This window comes from Saimiri boliviensis, chromosome 12 (assembly GCF_048565385.1).
Source record: "Saimiri boliviensis isolate mSaiBol1 chromosome 12, mSaiBol1.pri, whole genome shotgun sequence".
Taxonomy (NCBI): domain Eukaryota; kingdom Metazoa; phylum Chordata; class Mammalia; order Primates; family Cebidae; genus Saimiri; species Saimiri boliviensis.
In genome coordinates, this window is record NC_133460.1 from 32109594 (window position 1) to 32134725 (window position 25132).

General features: G+C 36.6%; 1 protein-coding gene across 7 annotated transcripts in view; it reads right to left on the bottom strand.

The window, feature by feature from the left end:
- MRTFB (myocardin related transcription factor B) overlaps nucleotides 1-25132 on the bottom strand; it is a 335374-nt gene that overhangs the window by 124377 nt on the left and 185865 nt on the right. For all 7 annotated transcript variants that reach the window (XM_074382207.1, XM_074382206.1, XM_074382209.1 and 4 more), the window contains one exon: nucleotides 7884-8100. In XM_074382207.1, the coding sequence (XP_074238308.1) occupies nucleotides 7884-8037 (154 nt within the window). In that variant the 5' untranslated portion in view covers nucleotides 8038-8100. The remainder of the gene's footprint in view (nucleotides 1-7883; nucleotides 8101-25132) is intronic.

The window sequence follows — 25132 nt, forward strand, 5'->3', positions numbered from 1 at the left end:
TCTAAATTAGATACATTATTTTTGAGAATAACAAGCTGATTACTCTCTTCTTTAAATATGGCGGAAAGTCTGACTGAGAGAGCTGGCATGTATGTTTACTAATACAGCTATGAGGTCTGTATTAAATAGCAACACAGCTAATTCGTATCTAAGAAAAATTCCACTGGTTAGCTGAGATACAAACATGATAATGAGATATAAGAATACCTGATGTAATGAGGAAGGACTGCCAGAGAGACACATGGGCTGGAGGCTGCCATACAGATGTCATAATGGGCAAGCTGTGACACAGAGAATGCCTTAGACTTAACCATGCTCACAGACTGAGTCAGCAGAGGAGACTTGAGTCCTGACTCCCAAAAGACTACACTGCCTGTCAATAACAGTGAGGGCAGTTGGTGAGGGCAGGAGAGCCAACATACGGATTAATGTCACGGAGTCAGAAAAACATGATATTTGCTAATTAGTCTAGGCGATTATTAATTACAAGCCAAACAGAAAATTCCAACACACTGGTAACTTTAACATATCAGTCTTACTGTTTTCTGTCACAAGAGTACTTTATTATTGATGTCTTAAAATGTAAGCTAAATAACAAAGGAAAAAAAATGGTCATGGGTTACTTTTTTCCCATACACTCCGTGTTTACCAGGCTCTTTTATAGGTATGGTAGAGAATGGGTGTCCAAAACTATCTTTTCTCTTTCTTCCCTTTTTTCTGACATGGAGTCTCACTCCATTGTCCACGTTGGAGTGCTGTGGCACGATCTCAGCTCACTACAACCTCCGCCTCCCGATTCAAGAGACTCTCCTGCCTCAAATTCCCAAGTAGCCGGGGCTACAGGAATGTGCCACCACACCTGGCTAATTTTTTTGTATTTTTTAGTAGAGATGGGGTATCACTGGGTTAGCCAGGATGGTCTGGATCTCCTGACCTTGTGATCCGCCTGCCTCAGCCTCCCAGAGTGAAAGGATTACAGGCGTGAATCACCACCTGGCTTTCTTTTTCTTTTTTAGCTACAAGAAATCCTTATGATTAGGTTATGTGGCAGACATTAGTAAAAGGAGACCCACGTTAATTTTCCTTAGTCTCTCAGCCCAACAGAGGAACTAATTATAAACTATTTAATTCCACAAAGTCTTGTGAGGTCTAAGTGGCTAGGAGGTTATAGTTGAGTCGTACTTATTAAGCTTATCATTTATATTATGTATATTATCTTTTATGATTGCTTTCTGAGGAACAGCAAAGACTATTTCTAAATAAATTTGTTTTAGTTTGTTCATTAGTCCAAAATATAATATAAATCACATGATGGGCTCTTGTTTTATGAAAATTATCTCAATCTATATAGAAAATAATGTACTTCTATGACTTCAGTAACCACAGAAAAAATCTTCTAAAATGTTAAGTAAACATAAAACAAGTAAATTTAAGATGATGTGGTCTCATCATCAGTTTAAACTGCTAATTACTGTTATGTTTTAAATCTTACTGTTAATAAATGTGTTAACTGTGATGGCCCAAGGGTATTTCAACAAGTGGACATGATTTAAAGACTAAATAAATTACTCAAAATGAGCTTCAGGGGTGCCATAATGGGTCCATCTTCTTGTTGATGCACAAGGCTTAATCCACACCATTGTGGATAACTAAGGCAAGCCTATGTTAGCATTCTGAGGCTGCCACTCCAGCAGGAGATCAAATTCATTGCCAGCTACAAATGGAGAAGGTAAAGTCACACGCAGCCCGCTGCCTCCCTCCAAACACACTACATGGGTGTGTTCTGCAATGCACTGAAGGAAATGAAATCCTTAGTAACAACAAAACTGTCTAAATAAGACACTCAGAGTAGAAAAACAGAAGGCAGACAGGGTTACAGGCGCTTATTTACATTGTGAAACAAAACCTACTTATAGGAGACATTATAAAGGCAATTTTGACAGAGAATACCTCACCCTTAAGGTACTTACAAGACTTCTTTTTCATTTTGAAGGGTTCAAGAGATTTTCACAAACAAAAAGAGTAGGAGAGCTGGCACAATTAATTAAGAATTTCATTTGCAGTTGCTGGGAACCTTATAGCTTGCTTTTAAAGCTATAGTTGTATTTACTATAAATCCTAAAGCCCAATTTTAAAAAATATTAATTTAAAACAACTAAGAAAAATTATATTCAAGGAGTATACATTTTTCTTCTAGTCTAAGTACTCTAACTCCTGAAAGCAGGAAAATAAGTTACTTAAATTTATCAGAATGTTTATTGATGTCCTCGAGAATTACATGAGATACTCCAGATCCTAAATATGTTAAAGGCGAAGCCAAGGACAAGATTTTAGAGAAAATTACTCTTTTCTATTACTTCCAGTTAAATGAAGGTAAATCAAGAACTCCACAGCTCTGTCTTGGCTATTGAGCATCTATTTGTTTCCTGCCTGTTTATGACACTAGGACAATTTTCTGTCTGGCTATCTGCTCCAGAGAAAAGCAGAAATTTCCTTTTCCTCCCTCACCCATCTCCATTCATTCATTATACCAGCTCACCCACAGCCTCAAGAACACAGTTTTAACCAAGACAAATGCTCAATGCCCTTGTGTATTTCCAGATACTTGGACTGACAGTAAGCTTAGCAGGTTAATGAGGAGTAGGGAAATGCTTTCCAGGTAAAACCCTCAAAAAAGGCCAGCTGTGAACATATGCCATTCATTTTCTATGGTGCAAGGCAAGCAGTTTTCTTTGGCTGGGTTCCATAGCTAGGCAAAGTTCACCTGACTGTTCGCAAATATGTTAATACATGTATTGAATTCAAAGCAAAGAGCCATGTTGGGTTCCCTTGTGTGCAACAAACTTCTAAATAAATTATTTTCACTCTAGTAAATGATCATTCAAGAACTGAAAAAGAGCTTACCTAAATTTGCTCAGTATTACACATTTAATGAATGGAAAATCTTAGAAGAAAAGTTCAAAATGGGACTATGAGCTCAAAACCCTAACAACTGCAGTAACTAGTAATACCAAAGTTTAAAATAAGAATAGTAAATATCATTCTTCTTTATTGAGGCCTAAAACACACTGACTACTTCACAGTAAGTTGAGTTTAAAAACGCCTTTTAATTCAGGAAAACGGAGGTAGACAATACTGATTTTTACAAAAGTCTAAATCAGCTGGCCTGTGCTGAATTTGTGACTGTGTCAACATGACTGCTCCTCACCTTGAAAGTACCTGGACTCAAGACATACCAAACAGTATTAAAATACCAAACAGTTTTAAAAAACGAAAATCTGTATTAACTTCTCTACTCACTCCTATAATAATACTGGCAATGACTTAAAGCTTAAATTCATCAGCCAGTATCCCCGAGAGTTGCTCTGCCTGACAGCTTACCGGTCTTGCACATGACCTAAGAAGGAACAGCACCTCACGCAGGGTCCTTCAAAGTGTGGGCAAAGGCAAAGGGCTGCAGCTCCTTCAGTGATGTTTCAACTCACTTTTTCTTTCCTTGGTGAGCTTTTCCAACTTAAACAATGAAGTCCGATTCCTTTGACTGGTTTCCTTTTTATTCCCAGTCTGCTCAGGTGAAGGAATGTAAATAGTGAAAAAGATGGATCTAATGTGTATTTAAAATGTCAAACTGAAGCTCAATGCCCTGTATATGCATTATTTTAGGAAAGGTAGGTTCTGCATATGTTTCTATATATCCACTTTCCTTCACTAAGGCCTCACTTGTGAGGAAAAGTTAATTGCCTAAATGGCTGCCTTACTTCTGAGGTACTATTTTGGTCACATTCAAGGGTAAAGGAAAATCCCAGCTTCTCTTTACTAAATATCTCCCCTACATGCTCCAGTAGTGGGAATATCCTGTCGCTCCACTATCATCAGCAACATAAATATGAACGTAAAACAAGGGAAGATCCAGGAATCATTACTTAAACATCAACTTCATTTTCCTTGTAAAGTTTATTTATAAACTATTATATATTACCCTTTTAGACACTAACCCCAAACTGAAATAGCTCTATTTTTCCCTACAACAGAAAATAATTCTAAAAAGTGAAACTCAAATGTTTAGGATTAACAATAAAACACAATCACCAAAAAAATCTGAATTCAATTATTTCGTATCTAAAGAGTACTTTGTACTGATTCATCTTGAGGCCAATACCTGCATTTTGTATATAATATGACTTAAATATTGCATTAAGAAGACCTAAAAAATGAGTAATGTACCTGAAAAAAAATCATTAAAGAAAGAATGTTATGGTCCTTTCATTTATATATTACTTGATGTGAATATACTCTGCTCACATAACTGTAAAAAACCTAGATGTTATAAAATTTAATATTTTTACTTTTATTTTGACAGTGACAAAAATTGTATGTATTTATCATGTACTTCTGACATATGTGTACACTGTGGAATGGCTAAACTGAACTAACATATCATTACTTCAAATATTTCCTTTTTTTTGTGGTGACAACATTTAAAATCTACTCTCTCAGCAATTTTCAATACAATACATTGTTATTAACCTTGGTTACTATGTTGTACAATAGATCTCTTGAACTTATTCCTCCTACCTAACTGAAATTTTTTATCATTTGATCAGCATTTCCCCAAAAGCCCAGATTTCTAGTAGCCAAATAAGAATGCCTTTTATGCCTTGGAATATACATGGCAAATTAGGTTAATATATCATAAGCGTCAAATTGTATGTGTGAATATAAAATAAGGCTTCTATAATAACTTCCTGAAGTCATTTATCAGAAAAGAGGAAACTGTCTCATAGTGGAGTCCCTGCATGTATCTCAAAATATGAGATATTCTTTCATTTACTCCATATTGAACAAAAAAGTACTCTTGGAGAAAACACACTGGTTTAAAAACCAACTTCATTTGAGACAGTGCAGTGATTTCTCAAGGACCTAAAAATAGAAATCCCATTTGACCCAGCAATCCCATTACTGGGTATATATCCAAAGAACTATAATCGTTCTACTATAAACACACATGCACATGTACGTTCATTGCAGCCCTGTGTACAATAGCAAAGACCTGGAACCAACCCAAATGCCCACCAATGATAGACTGGACAAAGAAACTGTGGTACATATACACCATGGAATACTACACAGCCATAAAAAACGATGAGTTTGTGTCCTTTGTAGGGACGTGGACGAATCTGGAAACTATCATTCTCAGCAAACTGACACAAGAACAGAAAGTGAAACACGGCATTGTTCTCACTCATAGGTGGGTGTTGAACAATGAGAACATGTGGACTTAGGGAGAGGAGCATCACGCATTGGGAACAGCTGGGGTGGGTAGGGGAGAGACAGTGAGGGGCGGGGAGGGTAACATGGGGGGAAATGCCAGATATAGTATGCATCTAAAGTAAAATAAATAAATAAATTTTTTAAAGTCAAAATTTAGTGATATGCAATAAAATAACCAAAAGCAAAATAATATATTTACAAAATATGTGAGAATGGGCTTAAATATATATATGAATGGATAAATGTAGCTAGGGCACAAATAAGATTGACCAAGAATCAATATTTGATGAACATGGGTGATGGGTACATGGGGTTTCATTGTTACATACTCTTTTCTATACATTTGAGAAATTTTCCTTAATAAAATTAAAAATAGAAAAAAAAAAACCCAACTTCATTTGAAGCTGTTTTCAGGTTTACAGAAATATTTTCATCAGAATTAGAAAAACAAAAAGGAAGAGAGGAAAAAAAAAATCAAGACATTATTCCCAGTTAGAACCTTAAAATTCAAAGTGTCACGTGTTGTAATAAAGCAGCCTTTTAAAAACTGCTTTGAAAAAAGTAGTCAAATATTATTCTCTTAGAAACAACACTAGGAACAGTTAATTCTACGAAAGTAACTGTGCAGGTAAGGGACAAGATTGGGAGGAAAACCTACTTTTCACTAGGTAATCATAACATTTTAAATCATATGACTATATTATCTGCTTAAAAAAAGGCAAAATTCTGAAACAAAAATTAGAGCCCCATAAAATGTAACAACCAATGACAAATCAAACAAGTGATGTTATAGAGATTATGAGCACATAAGATAATTTTAAAAAACCGTTTTGTGAATGGTAACTGTGATTTAGACATGAAATTTTTCAGTACCAAATCATGCACATGTTAAAAAACTGCTGTAGCTCCAACAAAAGAGACAGAAATGAAGATGTATCCCGGAAATTAGTGCTGGAGGGATGATGCACTGTGGTTCTACTGCTGATAAAAACACTGACCACAAAGAGTCACGTATAGACTTTGAGTAGGATGGTTTTATGAACAATGAGAGTGGTTAAAACAATCCCACATTATTGCAATGCTTCATAAAATATAACTACATACAAATTAAAATTTTTACCATTTCATCTACTTCCCTAAAAGTTTATAAGGGGAGATTACTCTGTATTTGGGCTTACCACCTAAAAATCTGGCATACATATTAACTTTTGCTGTAAATGACCATAAAGGATGAACTCTCCTCACACTTTCCTCCCCATTACAGAAGACCATTATTGTGTACAACTATATATTCTGATTTTATAACAGTTCAACTCTTTTCTTTTACAGAAATAATTTGGACATTATACTACTCCAAGGGTACTGTGTAAATCTGATCACACTTAGTCATGTTTTAGTAAATGGGGCTATATTCTCTCAGCCACTGTCTAAGGTAAATATGGGCTCCTAAAAGATGGAAGGTTTAAAAGTTATCACCAACAAGTTAACCACAGCCTCCTGAAGGTTTGACGGCACTTAAGCTAAGATGCTGCTTTAAACCTATCAAAATGGTCAAGGGTTGTGCTTAACAACAAGATTCAGATACAAAGCAAAACAATTTATTTGAAAGAGAACAAGTACATACTAAAGACATGTACCGAAGGCCTAAGAAGAGTGGTATATGTATGTTTTTTATCCATTTTCCTAAATAAGGTAAACCTAATAATTAGGAGGACTGGAAAACACCCCGGACCCAGGAAAGTAAGTGACAAGGTACCTAAGGAGGCATTCTGTAGAGAAAGCAATTTTATTTCTTTTTTTTTTTTTTAACTGAAATTTACAAATATACTTGTAAGACTCATCAGAACTGTGGAAGGTATAGTAATTCCAGATAAAATCCTTAATTGTTTTTTAATGTGTATGCTTGTAGTGTTTGCAAATTTTAACATTACTTTGTATTTGTTAGATTTTATATCTTAAGTATTAAAGGTATATGTCATCTATCTCTATTCATTTATGTTAAAAATTGACAGTATTGTGTTTTCTGGAGACTCTGAAATACCTCTGTGGGCAATGAAAATTTCCTGAACAGATAATGAATAAACAGAAAATACTCATTTTGTAGACAATGATGAGGCAGCCAAAGACTGAGAATATGGCTATATCCAATATCCATTAATATAATAAATAATCAAAGAAGAAGTTCCTGACTTCTTAATCATCACTGAGACAGCTTTCCCACTTCTGAAATTAAGGTGCAACACACCAGAGATGGAGAAAGTGGGAGAATGTAGTCATATCCACAATCGATTTCCCCGGCACAGCACAAGAACCTACTTTCCAATGCCATTCTAGCATGAAATCATCTGCTTGTGCTAAAATGGCTGAATCTAAAGTTTATTTCCAAAGGTAACATCACTACCAAAGATATTTACTGGGAAAATAATGAAAGAACTGGATGGAAAGTGAAAATTTGCCTGTTACTAAAAACCATCCAATATCTCTGTGGGGTTCTCCTCCATGACAGACTGCCAAACGGACCAAAATACTACTGCCCAAGAGGAATAAACTGGCCTCCCAAAGAGAAGAAATCTTTAAATCAAACATCCCATTGCACATGCTGAAGAACTCACCATTTTTCCTTTCGTTCAGAGGAGGTAAGTTTTGACTGGACTGCAAGGAGAGTTCCTGGAATTCGTGAGCCACAGCTTCACTTTGAGGACTTGGAGCAAGATGGGCTAAAGGTCCCACTTCATCCTCGGTGTCTATCGCCACTGTGTGATCCATTGTGTTCCAGCCACTGCCAGCAGGGAGTACCAGACACCTCTTAAATGTGACCTGTTGAAGACACTGCCAAAATAAAGAATGTGTAAAGAGATGGTGCAGTTATTTTTCTCCAATTTGCACAAAAGTATTAAAACAAGAATCATGGGTTCTAGTCCAGTTTTACTGCTGTATGGTCCTACTAATCCCATTTACTCTCTCTGGACCTCAGATTCCTTATCTAACACACAAGAATAACACACTTCCCACCTAAAAACAAGCAATTATAAGGTAAATAAAGTTGAAATATATTTTGTATATTTTTTAATACCATAGATTAAAGAAAGTCATAGCCATTGGTGGCACTGAAGATTTAATGCATGGTAAAATGAAAAGACAGTCAACAAATGCTGATGAAAACAAGGAAGTAGTCTGGGTTGAAAATTCATGTTACCTCCTATGCATCAAACAAGTTTAAATTAGTCAACATTCACAGCAACCAGTAAGGTTTCACATAATGACTCTTCGATCAGCCTGAGTCTCAAGAGTGAGAACAACAGAAAACAGAACTTTCAGCTAACCCACAGTGGATACACACTTCATGACAAAGAAACAAACTTTTATTTTAAGTCACTGAAATTTGGGGTTCTTATCACAGTATAACCTGGCTCATTCTGACTGACAGGGAAATCAGCAACAGAAGTACCAAAGATACAATAAAAATTCTAAACACGTGACACTGGCTTAAAGGCTAAAAAGTGGGCAGCAGAAAACTGTTATTGGAGGCTAGGTCAGTCCATGTTATGGCAGTGGCAAAACATTCGGTAACATTGTTTGCTATATGCTTTTCTAGTAGCATTTCATAGCCCAGTGTGTTGATCCTCTCACCTACTGATGGACATCATTTGGGTTGTTTCCAGTTTTCGACTACTACAAATAGGGATGTTACAAATGTTCCTGTACAGGTATCTATATGAACATGAGCTTTCACTTCTCTTGGGTAAACACCAAATATCCAAATGGTAAATACCAAGATGGTATTTACTGTTGATGGCATTTACCATCTTGGTATTTACCACTTCTCTTGGGTAAATACCATCTTGGTATTTACCCAAAATACGTGAAAGTATGTATCCATATAGATACTTCTACAGGAGTGAAATGGCTGGATAACATGACAGTTCTATGTTTAAATTTTTAAGAAACTGACAAACTGTGTTCCAAAGTGGCTGTACCATTTTACATTCTTATCAGCAGGGTATGAGAAATCCAATTGTTCCACATCCTAAGTACTTCATATGGTCAGTCTTTTTCATTTCAGTCACTTTAATGGTCAAGTAGTATCTTACTGTGGTTTTAATTTGCATTTCCTGAGTGACTAATGATATGATGTTGAGCATCTTTTAATTTGCCATCCCTATATCTTCTTTGGCTAAGTATCTGATCAAATATTTTGTTTATTTTTTTTAGATTAGGTGGTTTATTTTCTTGAGTTTTCAGAGTTTTAAAAATATATTTTGAACACAAGTGTTTTATCAGATATATGATTTACAAATATTTTATCTCATGATATGGCTTTTTTAAGCTCTTGATAGTGCTTTTTGAAGAACAGATAATTTTAACTTGATGAAATCCACTATTGATCAATTTTTTTTTATGAATCATGTTTCTGTTGCTGTAGCTAAAAAATCTTTGATTAAATCAAGGTAATAAAGATTACTTCCTGTTTTCTTCTAGATATAGTTTTATGTTTTACATTTAAGTTTTTGATCCATTTTAAGTTAATTTTTATTTATGCAGTGGAATATGAATCAAATCTTTCAGGGTTTTTTTGGCATATGTATAATTGTTCCATCATCATTTGTTGACAAGATTGTCTTTATTAAATTGCCTTTGCATTTTTGTTGAAATTCAACTGACTATGCATAAGTAGATCTATTTCTTGACTTTCTATTTAGTTCTCAAAAAGAAGTAAGCCACAAAGTGGGGTGGGGGACAGGTGTATGCACTGTGCTCCAAGTCTCTGGCTGATCCCTAAACTATATATATGCAGGGCAGACTCCATGCAACCCAGCTAAGGCAAAAAGAGCTGAAGTGAGATCTCTGGAGGTGCCCACCAAAGAAAAGACAACTTATAAGAGTTCAGCCTGCTGAAACAGAACACCACTCTTAAGAAGAAACCCAACAAAATCTAGAGTCTCTACAACTGTCAACCTGAATTATATATCCAATGAAAATATCCTTTAATAAAGAAGGCAAAACTGTCACCAGAAAATCCAAATTATAAGAAATTCTTTAAAAACTTACTTAGACTGAAGAGAAGTGATACCAAATAAAAACTCAGATTCAGAAATGAAAAGTATCAGAAATAGTAAATGTGTAGATAAAAAAACTAAAGATTAGCTTTTCTTCTAAACTTCATTATTATCATTCAAAGCAAAAATTATAACACCCTGTTGTGAGATTTACAACTATATGTAGATGTAATACATATGACATAGAAGATGAAAGAGAGGTAGATATGTTCAGTGTTTTTACATTTCCATACATCATTTAAAAAGTGTAATTTTAACTTCAAGTAGACTCAGACGATTGTATACAACTACTTAAAACAACTATTTAACAAATACAGGCCGGGCGCGGTGGCTCATGCCTGTAATTCGAGCACTTTGAGAGGCCGAGGTGGGTGGATGACAAGGTCGAGAGATCGAGATCATCCTGGTCAACATGGTGAAACCCCATCTCTACCAAAAATACAAAAAATGGGCATGGTGGCACATGCCTGTAATCCCAGCTACTCAGGAGGCTGAGGCAGGAGAATTGCTTGAACCCAGGAGGCGGAGGTTGTGGTGAGCCGATATCGTGCCATTGCACTCCAGCCTGGGTAACAAGAGCGAAACCTGTCTCAAAAAACAAAAAAAACAAACAAAAAAAAACATAGTTTTAGCTAAAACATCACAGGAATATTAAAATAGCATTCTTAAAAATACCCAATTAACCCCAAAGAAGGCAAAGATGCATAACTAAAAACAGATAGGACTAGCAGAAACAAATAGCAAAACAGACCTAAATCCAACCTTATCAATAATTACATTAAATGTAGATGGTCTCAACACTCCAATTAGAAGTGATAGGATGAATTTTTTAAAGCCTATAAATGTATGCATATAAGTGACATACTTTAAATATGAAGACACAATAGGGTAGAAAATGAATAGAAAAAGACAGGTCATGCAAACAAGAATTCCGAGAAGTTTGTGATGACTATATTATTATCAAATAAAGTAGACTTTGAAAAAGATGTGTTAGGTGAATTTGCATGTCAAATTACTTATTTCACTAAGGAATATTAAAATACAACTCGTAGACTTTTTCAAAACTATGAATTTTCATTTCAAATTATTTATTCATACAAAATAAAATCTGTTCATATCAAATTAATTCTAAGATACAAGTACCACAATGCCCTTATAATGGAAAGATGTACAAGCTCTAAACATCAGTGCTAATGATTTGGAAGATCCTTTAGGCATAGATTTTAAAAAATATTTTCATGCAGTATTATCTGTTCTTCATACTGAAGAATTTTTTCAACCTATTATGGCTTGACTTTATGCTCACCTTAAACTCCCACACATCCTTCCCAATTATGAAAATTATAAGCTAAGGAAATCTTTATAAAATGTAGGAAAGGCAAAGATTAAGTTTCCAAAAAATTTTTAACTTAATATTCATGAACATTTTTGAGAGTACAGACTAAATCTACTCTGAAATTTTGCAAGCTGTCACCTTGAGGTCTACTTAACTACTTGCTGATTTTCTTTTGAAAATAAGATCCAACATCAAACATAAAATGGACTACTCTCTGTCCAGTAGTCAATAATTAAAATGTTAAAGAAATGGCATTAAAACAGATTATTTCATTGGACTATAATTTAATTATGAAAGTAAAACAATATTTAGCTTTCACTGGACAAATTATGATAAAATATTAATTTGTCTAGAACTGACAGCATGAATGAGAAAGTTACAATCTTACAAATTCCAGTAACATAACCGCAGTCCAAAATGAAACAAAGCCAATATTGATCCAGCATTAAGTACAGCATAATACTGTAAAATCAACCTGGGATACAACTTCTCTCAAAAAACAAACCAGTTCATTGAGATATTATGCCAGAGGTAGTGAAAAAAAAATACAGGGGAAAAAAAAAACCCCAAGAGGTATTACATTTTCAGTTTTCATTTATTCATTCACTAATTTTTTTGGATGGAGTCAAGATAACACCAATAATATGACATTACATTTTAAAATATACTGGGCTATTGGACTAAGGCAGTCCCCAAATCAGTTCTAGTATGTGTTTTGAACTGAGGATACAAGTGCTTCTGAACTCTCCTCATAATGTGATAATAATTTGGGGAGGTTTTAAAAAAATCCCTGCTAGGTAGGGATTTTTGGGGAAGGAATCTCCAGAGATTGTATCACAATTGGTCTGGGACAGAGTGATCCTATTGTGTAACAAGCATTGAGAATCACTGGTCTATTAGAACCTCTCATTTTATATAGATTATAAATCATTTGCCCAATGAGTGGAAGGAGAGGTCAAAGGCAATTATTACCACATTTGCGAAAAATAGTAGAATGTAAGTAGGGTAAGTAGGTACAAAGTGTTAATTTAGGAACTTTGTTTTGGGTTTTTTGTTTTGTTTTTTTGACACAGAGTCTCGCTCACCCAGGCTGGAGTGCAGTGGTGCAAACTCCATCCACTGCAGCCTCTACCTCCCAGGTCCAAGTGATTCTCACGCTTCAGCCTCCCAAGTAGCTGGGATTACAGGCACCACCATCACAGCCAGCTAATTTTTGTATTTTTTGGTAGAGACAGGGTTTCTTCATGTTGGTCAGAGTGGTCTTGAATTCCTGAACCCAGGTGATTTGCCTGCCTTGGCCTCCCAAAGTGTTGGGATTACAGGTGTGAGCCACCGACCTGGCCTCTCTTTAGGAATCTAAAGAAATAAATATCTAACTGTATTTGGGTAAGTTAGGGAAGTCTTCAAGGATGAGTAGGAGTTCACTAGGCACAGAGTTTTTCTCATGAGTAAAAGGAAACAGCACAAATGTCACCTAACAGCAAAAAGTTGCATAGGGCCAATGTAGAGGACATGACACAGAGTGGCAGAAGATAAGGCTGTGCAATAGCGTACAATAAAATTGTAAAGTAAATTGGACTATAAAAACCAGTGATATGATTGATTTTGTATTTTAAAAAGATAATTCTGACAGAGACCAGTAACTGATAAAGTCTCAGGCTGAAATGCTGAGGAACGAAGACACATGAAATGTAGAAACAGGAATAAATTCAAATATAGTCATGCTTAACAACCAGGATAAACTCTGAGAAATGCTTTGTTAGATGATTTCGTTTTGTGCACACTTACAAAACTCTAGATGGTACAGCCTACTAGACTCCTAGACTGCAGGGCATAGCCTATGGCTCATAGGCTACAAAAACCTGTACAGCATGTTACTGTGCTGAATGCTGCAGGCGACTAACACAGCGGTAAGCATTTGTGTCTCCAGACATAGAAAAGGTACAGGAAAAATAAAGCATTATAATTTTATGGGACCAATGTTATATCGTGCATGACTATACTACTCATGAGGCAAAATGTCAAGGCTTGAGGATGGCCCATTTGCAAGGTAGAGATTAAAGAGCTGAGGATAGCTGAGGTTCGCAGATTTGGGCAGTTGGACAGGCTGGTGGTACCATTAACACCAAGGCAGGTATGAATACTGAGGGGCTACTCACAAGGAATGTTCACTCAGAAAAACTACAGGCCCCCAAGGTCAGAATGCTGAAAAAGGTATGGCTGTAGAGACAGCCAATTGACTTCAGACAAATCATTTATCTCTTAGAGATCTAGTTTCCTAATTCTGGAAAATGGGAATGACAACTGAAGAGATGGGAAGAATATTTACTCAGCTTGATATTAAATCTAATCTAGACTTTGCTGAATTTTGCCCTAATGACTCCTCTCTGGGTATCAACATTCCCATTTTATAGATGAGAAGGCCAAGGCTTGGAAGGATTAAACAAACTTGAGAGTCTAGCATCAGAGTCAGGTTTCCAACTTCAGAGCTCGTATTTCTACCATGATAACATGTTATGTGTGTGCCAAAATGCAAATAAACTGGAACAAAGAATTGGGAGAGGCAGATACTGGGGAGTGGAGTAGAGGGAGAAGGGGAAAAGGAAAACAAGGTTGTAAAAAAATCCATTTGTACAAATCCTTAACATGTATATTGAAGGCCTACATTATTAGGCACTGTACTGGACTCGACCTCCAGTGATGAATCAATCATGATCCCTGCTCTCAAAGAGGGCAAGACCTAGTCAAATAGGCAGTTACCACACTTCAGTGCTTAACAGGAGCTTCATGGCCAATGAAGGAAACCCTCTCCTCTTGTTCCATTTTGCAAAATGCTGAAAGCGTGACTGGAATTAAACTTCAGTCAGGAAGAAAATGAAATCTACAGTAGTAGATGCACTACATATAAACGGGACATCTTGTTGATGCTAGCTTACAATTTTTTTCAAATAAACAACTTCTAAGTAGGATTTTGATTTGTAGCTGTTGGATTTTTATGTGTGGCCATTAAGTATATAGAAAAAATGTACTATAAAAATAGCAAATACTGACAATACACTGTATAGAAAAAGTGATATAACATTCCTGTGCTGGAAGTGGCTATTATAGTTCTAAGAATGCCAATGTGAGGATTTATTTTATTAACTTGTTCACTAAAGGAATAACTTTCAAATGAACACAACATGGAGCAAATTGCACACTAACCCTCCAACATAATACATTCTTAGTAAGTACTACAACACTTGAGTAAACATCATTTCTTGAAATATTATAATCCATCTATAAAAATTTGAACTAGCAAAAGTTTCAAACACATGTAGCTTTTAAATATAAAAAGAAAAGGAAATAGAAAATGTTATTTGTTCTCCAAGTAAAATGGCCAAAACCCAAGTATTTTCAGTTTGAACAACTGTGTTTTTAAGCATATTCATAATGAATGAATCTCAAAGAATAAGAATTGATTAGAGGATTAATTTTAAGCAAGGATGATTTCCATATTTAGCAAAGATTGGGTTAAAAACAAACTGTAATTTTGTTTAATTATAATTACCATGATTTAAATGCTAAGAAGTAAATGTTTATAAACAGATTAAACAAATATTCTATTTAACAGATAAAAATATATTGTACTCCTGTGTCCAAGTTCTCTAAGGCAAGGAGACAAAGAAGGGAAGAGATGAAAGAAAGGGAAAGAGAAAGGGAAACTGAAAAAAAGACTTTTTGTTTTCTTGTGTTTAATTTTGCTATTAGGAATCAATGGAATTTAAATTTACTTTAAAACACAAGAAAAAATGAAGTGTGATTTACTTGTCTAAGATATCATGACTAAGTAAGTGCAGCAGTGGGACCATGAATCCCCTGATTTGTAATTCTGTTCTTTAGCATTTAATTAGCTGGGGTCTGAAACCCTGACAAACCATGCCAGTTAGTTAGCTGGTAAACTAGAAAACTAAGTTTATAGAGGAGTCATTAAAAATGATATGCACAAATCTTAAAACATTCTTCTTGAATCAGAGTGCATAAATGTCAGTTCATTTGCCAGCCTTCTGATACAGGGTCAATCTCTTGTCTCTTTGCAGATGTGCTGGCCTTCTGGAATAAGCCACTACTGTCTATGACTTTTTTTGCTTCTTTAAAGTCGAACAAAAATTGAAAATATTCTGGGTACAGAATGCATCTATATTTTACTATTTTAACCCACTATTTTCAGTTTATCATCCATACCTGATATACTGTAGTATTATTTAAGCAACATATCTTTGTTTCTAAACATCCAAAATTTTTTGCACTCATATTTTGTCAGTTTACATTAATATTTAAATTACTACGACCGGCATAAACAGATTTAGGAACAAACACAGCTGACTTCTGGTCAGCACACAACTCAGTTAGTGACAAACACAACTCAATTAGTAACAACAGAACTACAACATCAGACTTTAGTACACCTCCTGGCCATAATCACTCAGCATGTCCTGAAACAAAGGGAATGAAGAGAGCTGGTAATCCAGAAATTTGGTCAAGTGGAGGATAGCTAAGACAGCTTCTGCTACAAAGCATTTTTTAAAATATGTTAATTACAGGGACATCTCAAATCAGAAACCTGGGTCTTCTTAAGTATTCCGGAGTCTATTAATACAAATTACAACTAAGATATTATTTCATTACTGTTTTAAGTTCTTGTAAAATGTGTTAATATTGTACTCGTAATACAACAGCTCAGAGTACACACCAAACAAAAGTCAATCTTCAGAGTTTCACAAGAGCAGAATAGTAGAACTGTAAGTTTCTAACACTATCAGTTAAATATGAGATCATCTATTTTATCAAAGTCCTTCAAAATACTTTTGAGTTATTAACAATCTTAAAGTGTAAAATTTGGTAGTCTTTTAGTATATTCACAAGGTGTGTAACCATCACTATCCAATTCCACAACATTCTCATATCTAAAAGAAAAATCTTGTATCCATCAGCACAGTAGTCATTTCTTAATCTCTAACTCAGCCCCTAGCAAATACTAACCTACTTTCTGTCTCTATTGATTTGTCTGCTCCAGACATTTCATGTAAATAGAATCAGAATACGTAGCTTTTTGTGTGTATCTTCTGTCATTTAACATATTTTCAAGATGTATCTATACTGTCCAAGTATCGGTATTTTACTCCTTTCTATGGTTGACTAATATTTCATTGTATGAATTTACCACCTTTTGTTTATCCATTCATCAGATGATGGACTTTGGATTGTTTCCACCTTTTGGCTACTAAGAATGTTGCTGTAAATACACAAGTTTTTGTGTGAACCTATTTTTTCCATTCTATTGGGTACATACATAGAAATGGAATTGCTGGGTCACAGGGTAAGTCTATATGTAATCATCTGAGAGAACGTCCACATGTTGTCCACAGTGACTATACCATTTTACATTTCCACCAGTAAAAGCTGAGGTTCCAACTTCTCTAAATCCTTTAAAAAAAAAAAAATTATAGCTATCCTTGTGAATGTAAAGTGGTAGCTCCTTGTGGTTTTGATCTGCATTTCCCTAATGACTAATGATGCTGAATCTCTTTTCATGCGCTTATTGGCTATTTATTTGGTAGCCTTCTAGTATATTCACAAGGTACATAGTATATTCACAAAGTATATTCACATTTAGTATATTTGGTAGTCTTTTAGTATATTCACAATATATCTTCTTTAGAGAAATGCCCATTAAAAAAAAAATTGTACTTTGGGTTCTGAGGTACATGTGCAGATTATGCAGGATTGTTGCATAGGTACACACGGTAATGTGGTTTTCTGCCTCCATTCCCCTGTCACCTACATTTGGCATTTCTCCCAATGTTATCTCTGCACGACCTCTCCACACCCCCATTGTCCCTCCCTTGGCCCCCAACAGATTCCAGTGTATGATGCTCCCCTCCCTGTGTCCCTGTGCTCTCACTGTTAAACACCTGCCTATGAGTGTGAACATGCGGTGTTTGATTTTCTGTTCTTGTGTCAGTTTGCTGAGAATGATAGTTTCCAGATTCATCCATGTCCCTACAAAGGACACAAACTCATCATTTTTTATGGCTGCATAGTATTCCATAGTGTATATGTGCCACATTTTCCCTGTCCAGTCTATCAATGATGGGCATTTGGGTTGGTTCCAGGTCTTTGCTATTGTAAACAGTGCTGCTATGAACATATGTGTGCATGTGTCTTTATAGTAGAACGATTTATAATCCTTTGGATATATACCCAGTAATGGGATTGCTGGGTCAAATGGAATTTCTATTTCTAGGTCCTTGAGGAAGCACCACACTGTCTTTCACAATGGTTGAACTAGTTTACACTCCCACCAACAGTGTAAAATTGTTCCTATGTCTGCACATCCTCTCCAGCATCTGTTGTCTCCAGATTTTTTAATGATCGCCATTCTAAGTGGCGTGAGGTGGTATCTCAATGTGGTTTTGATCTGCATTTCTCTAACAATCACTGATGATGAGCATTTCTTCGTAAGTTTGTCGGCCTCATATATGTCTTCTTTTGAAAAGTGTCTGTTCATATCCTTCGCCCACTTTTGAATGGGTTTGTTTGTTTGTTTTCTTGTAAATCTGTTTTAGTTCTTTGTTGATTCTGGATATTAGCCCTTTGCCAGATGGGTAGACTGTAAATTTTTTTCCCCATTCTGTTGGTTGCCGGTTCACTCTAATGATTGTTTCTTTGGCTGTACAGAAACTCTGGAGTTTAATTAGGTCCCATTCATGTATTTTGGCTTTTGTTGCCAATGCTTTTGGTGTTTTAGTCATGAAGTCCTTGCCTATGCCTATGTCCTGAATGGTTTTGCCTAGGTTTTCTTCTAGGGTTTTTATGGTGTTAGGTCTTATGCTTGTCTTTAATCCATCTGGTGTTAATTTTAGCATAAGGTATAGGGAAAGGGTCCAGTTTCTGCTTTCTGAACACTGCTAGCCAGTTTTCCCAACACCATTTATTAAACAGGGAATCCTTTCCCCATTGCTTGTTTTTGTGAGCTTTGTCAAAGATCAGATGGTTGTAGATGTGTGGTGTTTCTTCTGGGGCCTCTGTTCTGTTCCATTGGTCTACATCTCTGTGTTGGTACCAGTACCATGCTGTTTTGATTACTGCAGCCTTGTAGTATAGTTTGAAATCAGGTAGCACGATGCCTCCAGCTTTGTTCTTTTTGCTTAGGACCGTCTTTGCTATGCAGGCTTTCTTTTGGTTCCATATGAAGTTTAAGGTGTTTTTTTCCAGTTCTGTGAAGAAGGTCATCAGTAGCTTGATGGGGATAGCATTGAATCTATAAATTACTTTGGGCAGTGTGGCCATATTCACAATATTGATTCTTCCTAACCATGAACATGGAATCTTTCTCCATCTGTTTGTGTCCTCTTGTGTTTCTTTGAGCAGTGGTTTGTAGTTCTCCTTTAAGAAGCCCTTTAAATCCTTTGTTAGTTGTATTCCTAGGTATTTTATTCTCTTTGTAGCAATTGTGAAAGGGAGTTCGCTCATGATTTGGCTCTCTGTTAGTCTGTTTTTGGTGTATAGAAATGCTTGTGATTTCTGCACACTGATTTTGTACCCTGAGACTTTGCTGAAGTTGCTTATCAGTTGAAGGAGATTTTGGGCTGAGATTATATGGTCTTCCAAATATATAATAATGGAAATAGAGACAATTTGACTTGCTCCTTTCCTAAATGAATACCCTTTATTTTATTTTATTTTTTCTTGCCTAACTGCTCTGGCTAGAACTTCCAATACTATATTGAACAGGAATGGTGAGAGAGGGCATCCTTTTCTAGTGCCAGATTTCAAAGGGAATGCTTCCAGTTTTTGCCCATTCAGTATGATATTGGCTGTTGGTTTGTCATAAATAACTTTTATTATTTTGAGACATGTTCCTTCGATACCTAGTTTATTGAGATTTTTTTTTAGCATAAATGACTATAGAATTTTGTTGACAATCTCTGCATCTATTGAGATAATCATGTGGTTTCTGTCTTTGATTCTGTTTATGTGGTGGATTACATTTATAGACTTGTGTATGTTGAACCAGCCTTGCATCCCTGGGATGAAGCCTACTTGATCATGATGGATATGCTTTTTGATATGCTGTTGCAACTGGTTTGCCAGTATTTTATTGAAGATTTTTGCATCCATGTTCATCATGGATATTGGCCTGAAGTATTCTTTTTTTGTTGAGTCTCTGCCGGGTTTTGGTATCAGGATGATGTTGGTCTCATAAAATGACTTGGGAAGGATTCCCTCCTTTTGGATTGCTTAGAATAGTTTCAGAAGGAATGGTACCAACTACTCTTTGTACATCTGGTAGAATTCAGCTGTGAACTCATCTGGACATGGGCTCTTTTTGGTTGGTAGGCTATAAACTGCTGCCTCAACTTCAGCCGTATTTATTGGATCTGTTCAAGGTTTCAACTTCTTCCTGGTTTAGGCTTGGGAGGGTCCAAGTGTTTAGGAATTTATCCATTTCTTCCAGGTTTACTGGTTTATGTGCATAGAGTTGCTTGTAGTAATCTCTGATGGTAGTTTGTATTTCTGTGCAATCAGTGGTGATATTCCTTTTTCATTTTTTATTCCATCTATTTGAGTCTTCTCCCTTTTCTTTTTTATTAATCTGGCTAGTGGTCTATTTTGTTGATCTTTTCCAAAAACCAGCTCCTGGATTTATTGATTTTTTGAAGACTTTTTTGTGTCTCTATCTCCCTCAGTTCTGCTCTGATCTTAGTTATTTCTTATCTTCTGCTAGCTTTTGAGTTTTTTTGATCTTGCTCCTGTAGCTTTTTCAACTTTGACGATAGGGTGTCGATTTTAGCTCTTTCTTCGCTTCTCTGGTTGGAACTTATTGCTGTAAATCTCCGTCTAGACATTGCTTTAAATGTGTCCCAGAGATTCTGGTATGTTGGGTCTTCGTTCTTGTTGTTTTCAAAGAACAACTTTATTTCTGCCTCATTTCATTGTTTATCCAGTTGATACTCAGGAATAGGTTGTTCAGTTTCCATGAAGTTGTGCAGTTCTGAGTTAGTTTCTTAATTTTGAATTCTAATTTGATTTCCCTGTGGTCTGAGAGACTGTTTGCTATGATTTCCATTCTTTTGCATTTGCTGAAGAGTGATTTACTTCTAATTATGTGGTCAATTTTAGAGTAGGTGCAATGTGGTGCTGAGAAGAATGTATATTCTGTGGATTTGGGGTGGAGATTTCTGTAGATGTCTATTATGTCTGCCTGGTCCAGTTCTGAGTCCCAAGTCCTGGATATCCTTGTTAATTTTCTGCATCATTGATCTAACATTGGCAGTGGAGTGTGAAAGGTTCCCACTATTATTGTGTGGGCATCTAAGTCTCTTTTTAGGTCATTAAGAACTTGCTTTTACGTACCTGGGTGCTACTGTATTGGGCGCATATATATTTAGGATCATTAGCTCTTCTTAATGCATTGATACTTTTACCATTATGTAATGCCCTTCTTTGTCTCTTTTGATCTTTTTTGGTTTAAAGTCCATTTTATCAGAGGCTAGGATTGCAACTCCTGCTTTTTTTTGCTCTCCATTTGCTTGATAAATATTCCTCCATCCCTTTATTTTTAGCCTATGTGTGTCCTTGCACGTGAGATGGGTTTCCTGAATATAGCACTTCAGTGGGTCTTGACTTTTTATCAAATTTGCCAGTCTGTGTCTTTCCACCAGGGCATGTAGCCCATTTACATTTAAGGTTAATATTGTTATGTGTGAATTTGATCCCGCTATTTTGATGCTAGCTGGATGTTTTGCCCGTTAGGTGATGCATTTTCTTACGTCTATGGTCTTTACCACTTGGTATGTTTTTGGGAGTGGCTGGAACTGGCTATTCCTTTCCTCGTTTAGCACTTCTTTCAGGAGCTCCTGTAAGGCAGGCCTAGTGGTGATTAAATCTCTCAGCAATTGCTTGTCCATAAAGGATTTTCTCTCTCCTTCACTTATGAAGCTTAGTTTGCCTGGATATGAAATTCTAGGTTGAAAATTCTTTTCTTTAAGGATGTTGAATATTGGCCCCCACTCTCTTCTGGCTTGCAGGGTTTCTGCCAAGAGATCTGCTGTGAGTCTGATGGGCTTCCCTTTGTGGATAATCCGACCTTTCTCTCTGGCTGCCCTTAGCATTTTCTCCTTTATTTCAACCCTGGTGAATCTGATGATTATGTGCCTTGGGGTTGCTCTTCTTGAGGAATATCTCTGTGGTGTTCTCTGTATTTCCTGGACTTGTATAAGGTGGCCTGCCTTGCTAGGCTGGGGAAGTTCTCCTGGATAATATCCTGAATTGTGTTTTCCAGCTTGGATTCATTCTCTCCATCACATTCAGGTACACCTATCAAATGCAGATGAGGTTCTTTCACATAATCTCGTATTTCTTGGAGGCTTTGTTCATTTCTTTTCACTCGTTTTTCTCTATTCTTGCCTTCTCGTTTTATTTCATTGAGCTAATCTTCAATCTCTGATATCCTTTCTTCTGCTTGGTCGATTTGGCTATTGAAACTTGTGTATGCTTTGTGAAGTTCTCGTGCTGTGTTTTTCAGCTCCATCAAGTTGTTTATATTCTTCTGTAAGCTGTTCATTCTAGTGAGCATCTCATCTAACCCTTTTTCTAGGTTCTCAGTTTCTTTGCATTGGGTTAGCAAATGTTCTTTTAGCTCTGAGAAGTTTGTTATTACCCACCTTCTGAAGCCTGTTTCTGTCAATTCATCAGATTCATTCTCCATCCATCTTTGATCCCTAGCTGGTGAGGAGTTGTAATCCCTTGGAAGAGGAGAGGCATTCTGGTTTCTGGTGTTTTCATCCTTTTTGCGCTGGTTTCTTCCATCTTAGTGGCTTTATATACCTGTGGTCTTTGTAATTCGTCACTTTGGGATGCGGTCTTTGAGTGGACGTCCTTTTTGTTGATGTTGAAGCTATGTCTTTCTGTTTCTTAGTTTTCCTTCTAACAGTAAGGCCCTTCTGCTGCAGGACTGCTGGAGGTCCACTCCAGATCCTGCTTGCTTGGGCATCACCCACGGGGGTTGCACAACAGTAAGGGTTGCTGCTGGTTTCTTCTTCTGTTATCTTCATCCCAGGAGGGTACCTGCCAGATGTCGGCCTGAACTCTCCTTTATGAGGTGTCTCTTTGGGAACACAGGGGTTGGGGAGCTGCTTGAGAAGACAGTCTGTCCCTTACAGGATCTCAAGTGCTGTGCTGGGAGCTCCGCTGTTCTGTGCAGAGCTGCTGGGCAGGTACCTTTAAGTCTGCTGCAGCGGAACTCATAAATGCCTCTTTTCCCAGGTGCTCTGACCTAGGGAGGTCGGCTTTATTTATAAGTTCCTGTCGTGCTGCTACGTTTTTTCAGAGATATCCTGCTCTGCACGTAGTAGTCTAGTCACAGTCTGCCCAGCTGCTGTATGAACTGCCTCGGTATTGGCGGATGCCCTTCCCCCCACTGAGCTAGACTGTCCCAGGTTCAGCTGCACTTGCTGTGAAACTCTCAATCCAGAGCATTTCAGATTGCTTGTTTTGTGGGAGTGGTAGCCACCAGGCCAGACTGCCTGGCTCCCTGTCTCAGCCCCCTCCCTTTCAGTTGAATGGGTGGCTCTGTCTCCCAGGCATTCCAGGCGCCAGTTGAAACCACCACCCAGATTTGTGTGAGTTTCTGTGTGCCAACCCGTGGCACCAGCCATGCTGAAAACTCATGGCACTTTTTGGCCCGGGAATCTTTGGTTGCTTGTACTTTTGATGTCATACCTAAGAAATCATCACCAAATACACTTTTGTGAACTTCTGCATCTACTCACAATTCTGGTCATGCTATCCTAAATTAGTTAAAAAACAGATTCACTACATTCTCTTAAGTATGAAACTGTGACGCCCCACTCACCGATGAGGCTCTTGATTTGGTTTGAATTATATGTTCAAAATGAAATTGCAGGTGGCAAATCCTCTTCCCAAGGGTAGTGTAAAATAGAACAAAATTGTCAAAAAGAATGGTTTCAGAGCTCTAGAATTTGACAAAAGGCATAAAACAAATAGAGAAGTGATTCTTTTAGACAAAACTACTGTCTCCTTAGTAAGAACAAAAGATTCTGTGGCATTCTGCAAATCATTTGTCTGATAAAAACTTGCTTCCAGAATATAAGTACTTTTACAACTCAAGAATAAAAACATTAAAACCTCAATTTAAAAATGGGCAAAGGATTTGAATAAACATTTTACTAGGCTGGACGCAGTGGTTCACGCCTGTACCACGATAGGCCACATGCCAGAAGTTCAAGATCAGCCTGGCCATCATAGCAAAGCCCTGTCTCTACTAAAAATACAAAAAAATTAGCTGGGCAAGGCAGCGCATGCCTGTGTTCCCAGCTACTCAGGAGGCCGAGGCAGAAGAATCGCTTGAACATGGGAGGCGGAGGTTGCAGTGAGCTGTGATCATAGCACTGCACTCCAGCCTGAGCAACAGAGCGAAATTCCATCTCAAAAAACAAACAAAAAACATTTCACTCAAGAAGACATATGCATGACTAATGAGCACATAAAAAAATGTTCAATATAATAAGTTACTAGGAAAATCCAATTAAAACCTACTGGTGGTTGTGAGATACTACTTCACACCCACCAAAATGACTATAATAAAAAAGATGGACAAAAACAAGTGTTAGCAAAGATGTGGACAAACAGGAACCCTCACACAGCACTGGAGAGGATGTAAAATACTACTCTGGAAAACAAGCTGGCATTTCCTTAAAATGTTAAACATAATTTTACTGTATGATCCATCAATTCCACTCCTAAGTATCTACTAGAGACAAAGAAAAACATATATCCATCCAAAAATTTGCAGGCAAATGTTCACTGCAGTATTATTCAAAAAAGCCAAAAATTTAAATGCCCATCAACAAGTGAATGAATAAACAAAATGTGGTACATCCAAATGAAATCATATTCAGCAACAAAATGGAATGAAATAATGATACAACATGGGTGAAATTTTAAGACTCAAAATTGATGACTGTACAACTCTAAATTTACAAAAAAATTCAAATTTGATACCTTAAATAAGTGAATCTTATGGTATATAAATGACACCTCAATAAGGCTGCTTTATCTGTGTGCAAATGTTCCTAACAGCTATATTCATGACTGCCCCAAATTGGAAACAACCCAAATGACCTAAATGGATTGGAATAAAATACTATGGCACATTTGCCTGATGGAACACTACCGAGCAGTAAGAGGAATGAACTACTGACAGGTGAAACAATATGCCTGAGTCTCAAATGCATATGCTAAGTTAAAGAAGTTGTACTAAAAGGGCTTCAATACTTGGACATGCTGGAAAAGGCAAAGCTACAGGGACAGAGAACAGAGTAGTGGCTGCCAGGAGTATGGCTGATAACAAGGGGATTTTTGGGTGATGAAACTGTTTTATATCTTGATTGTGGTGGTGGTT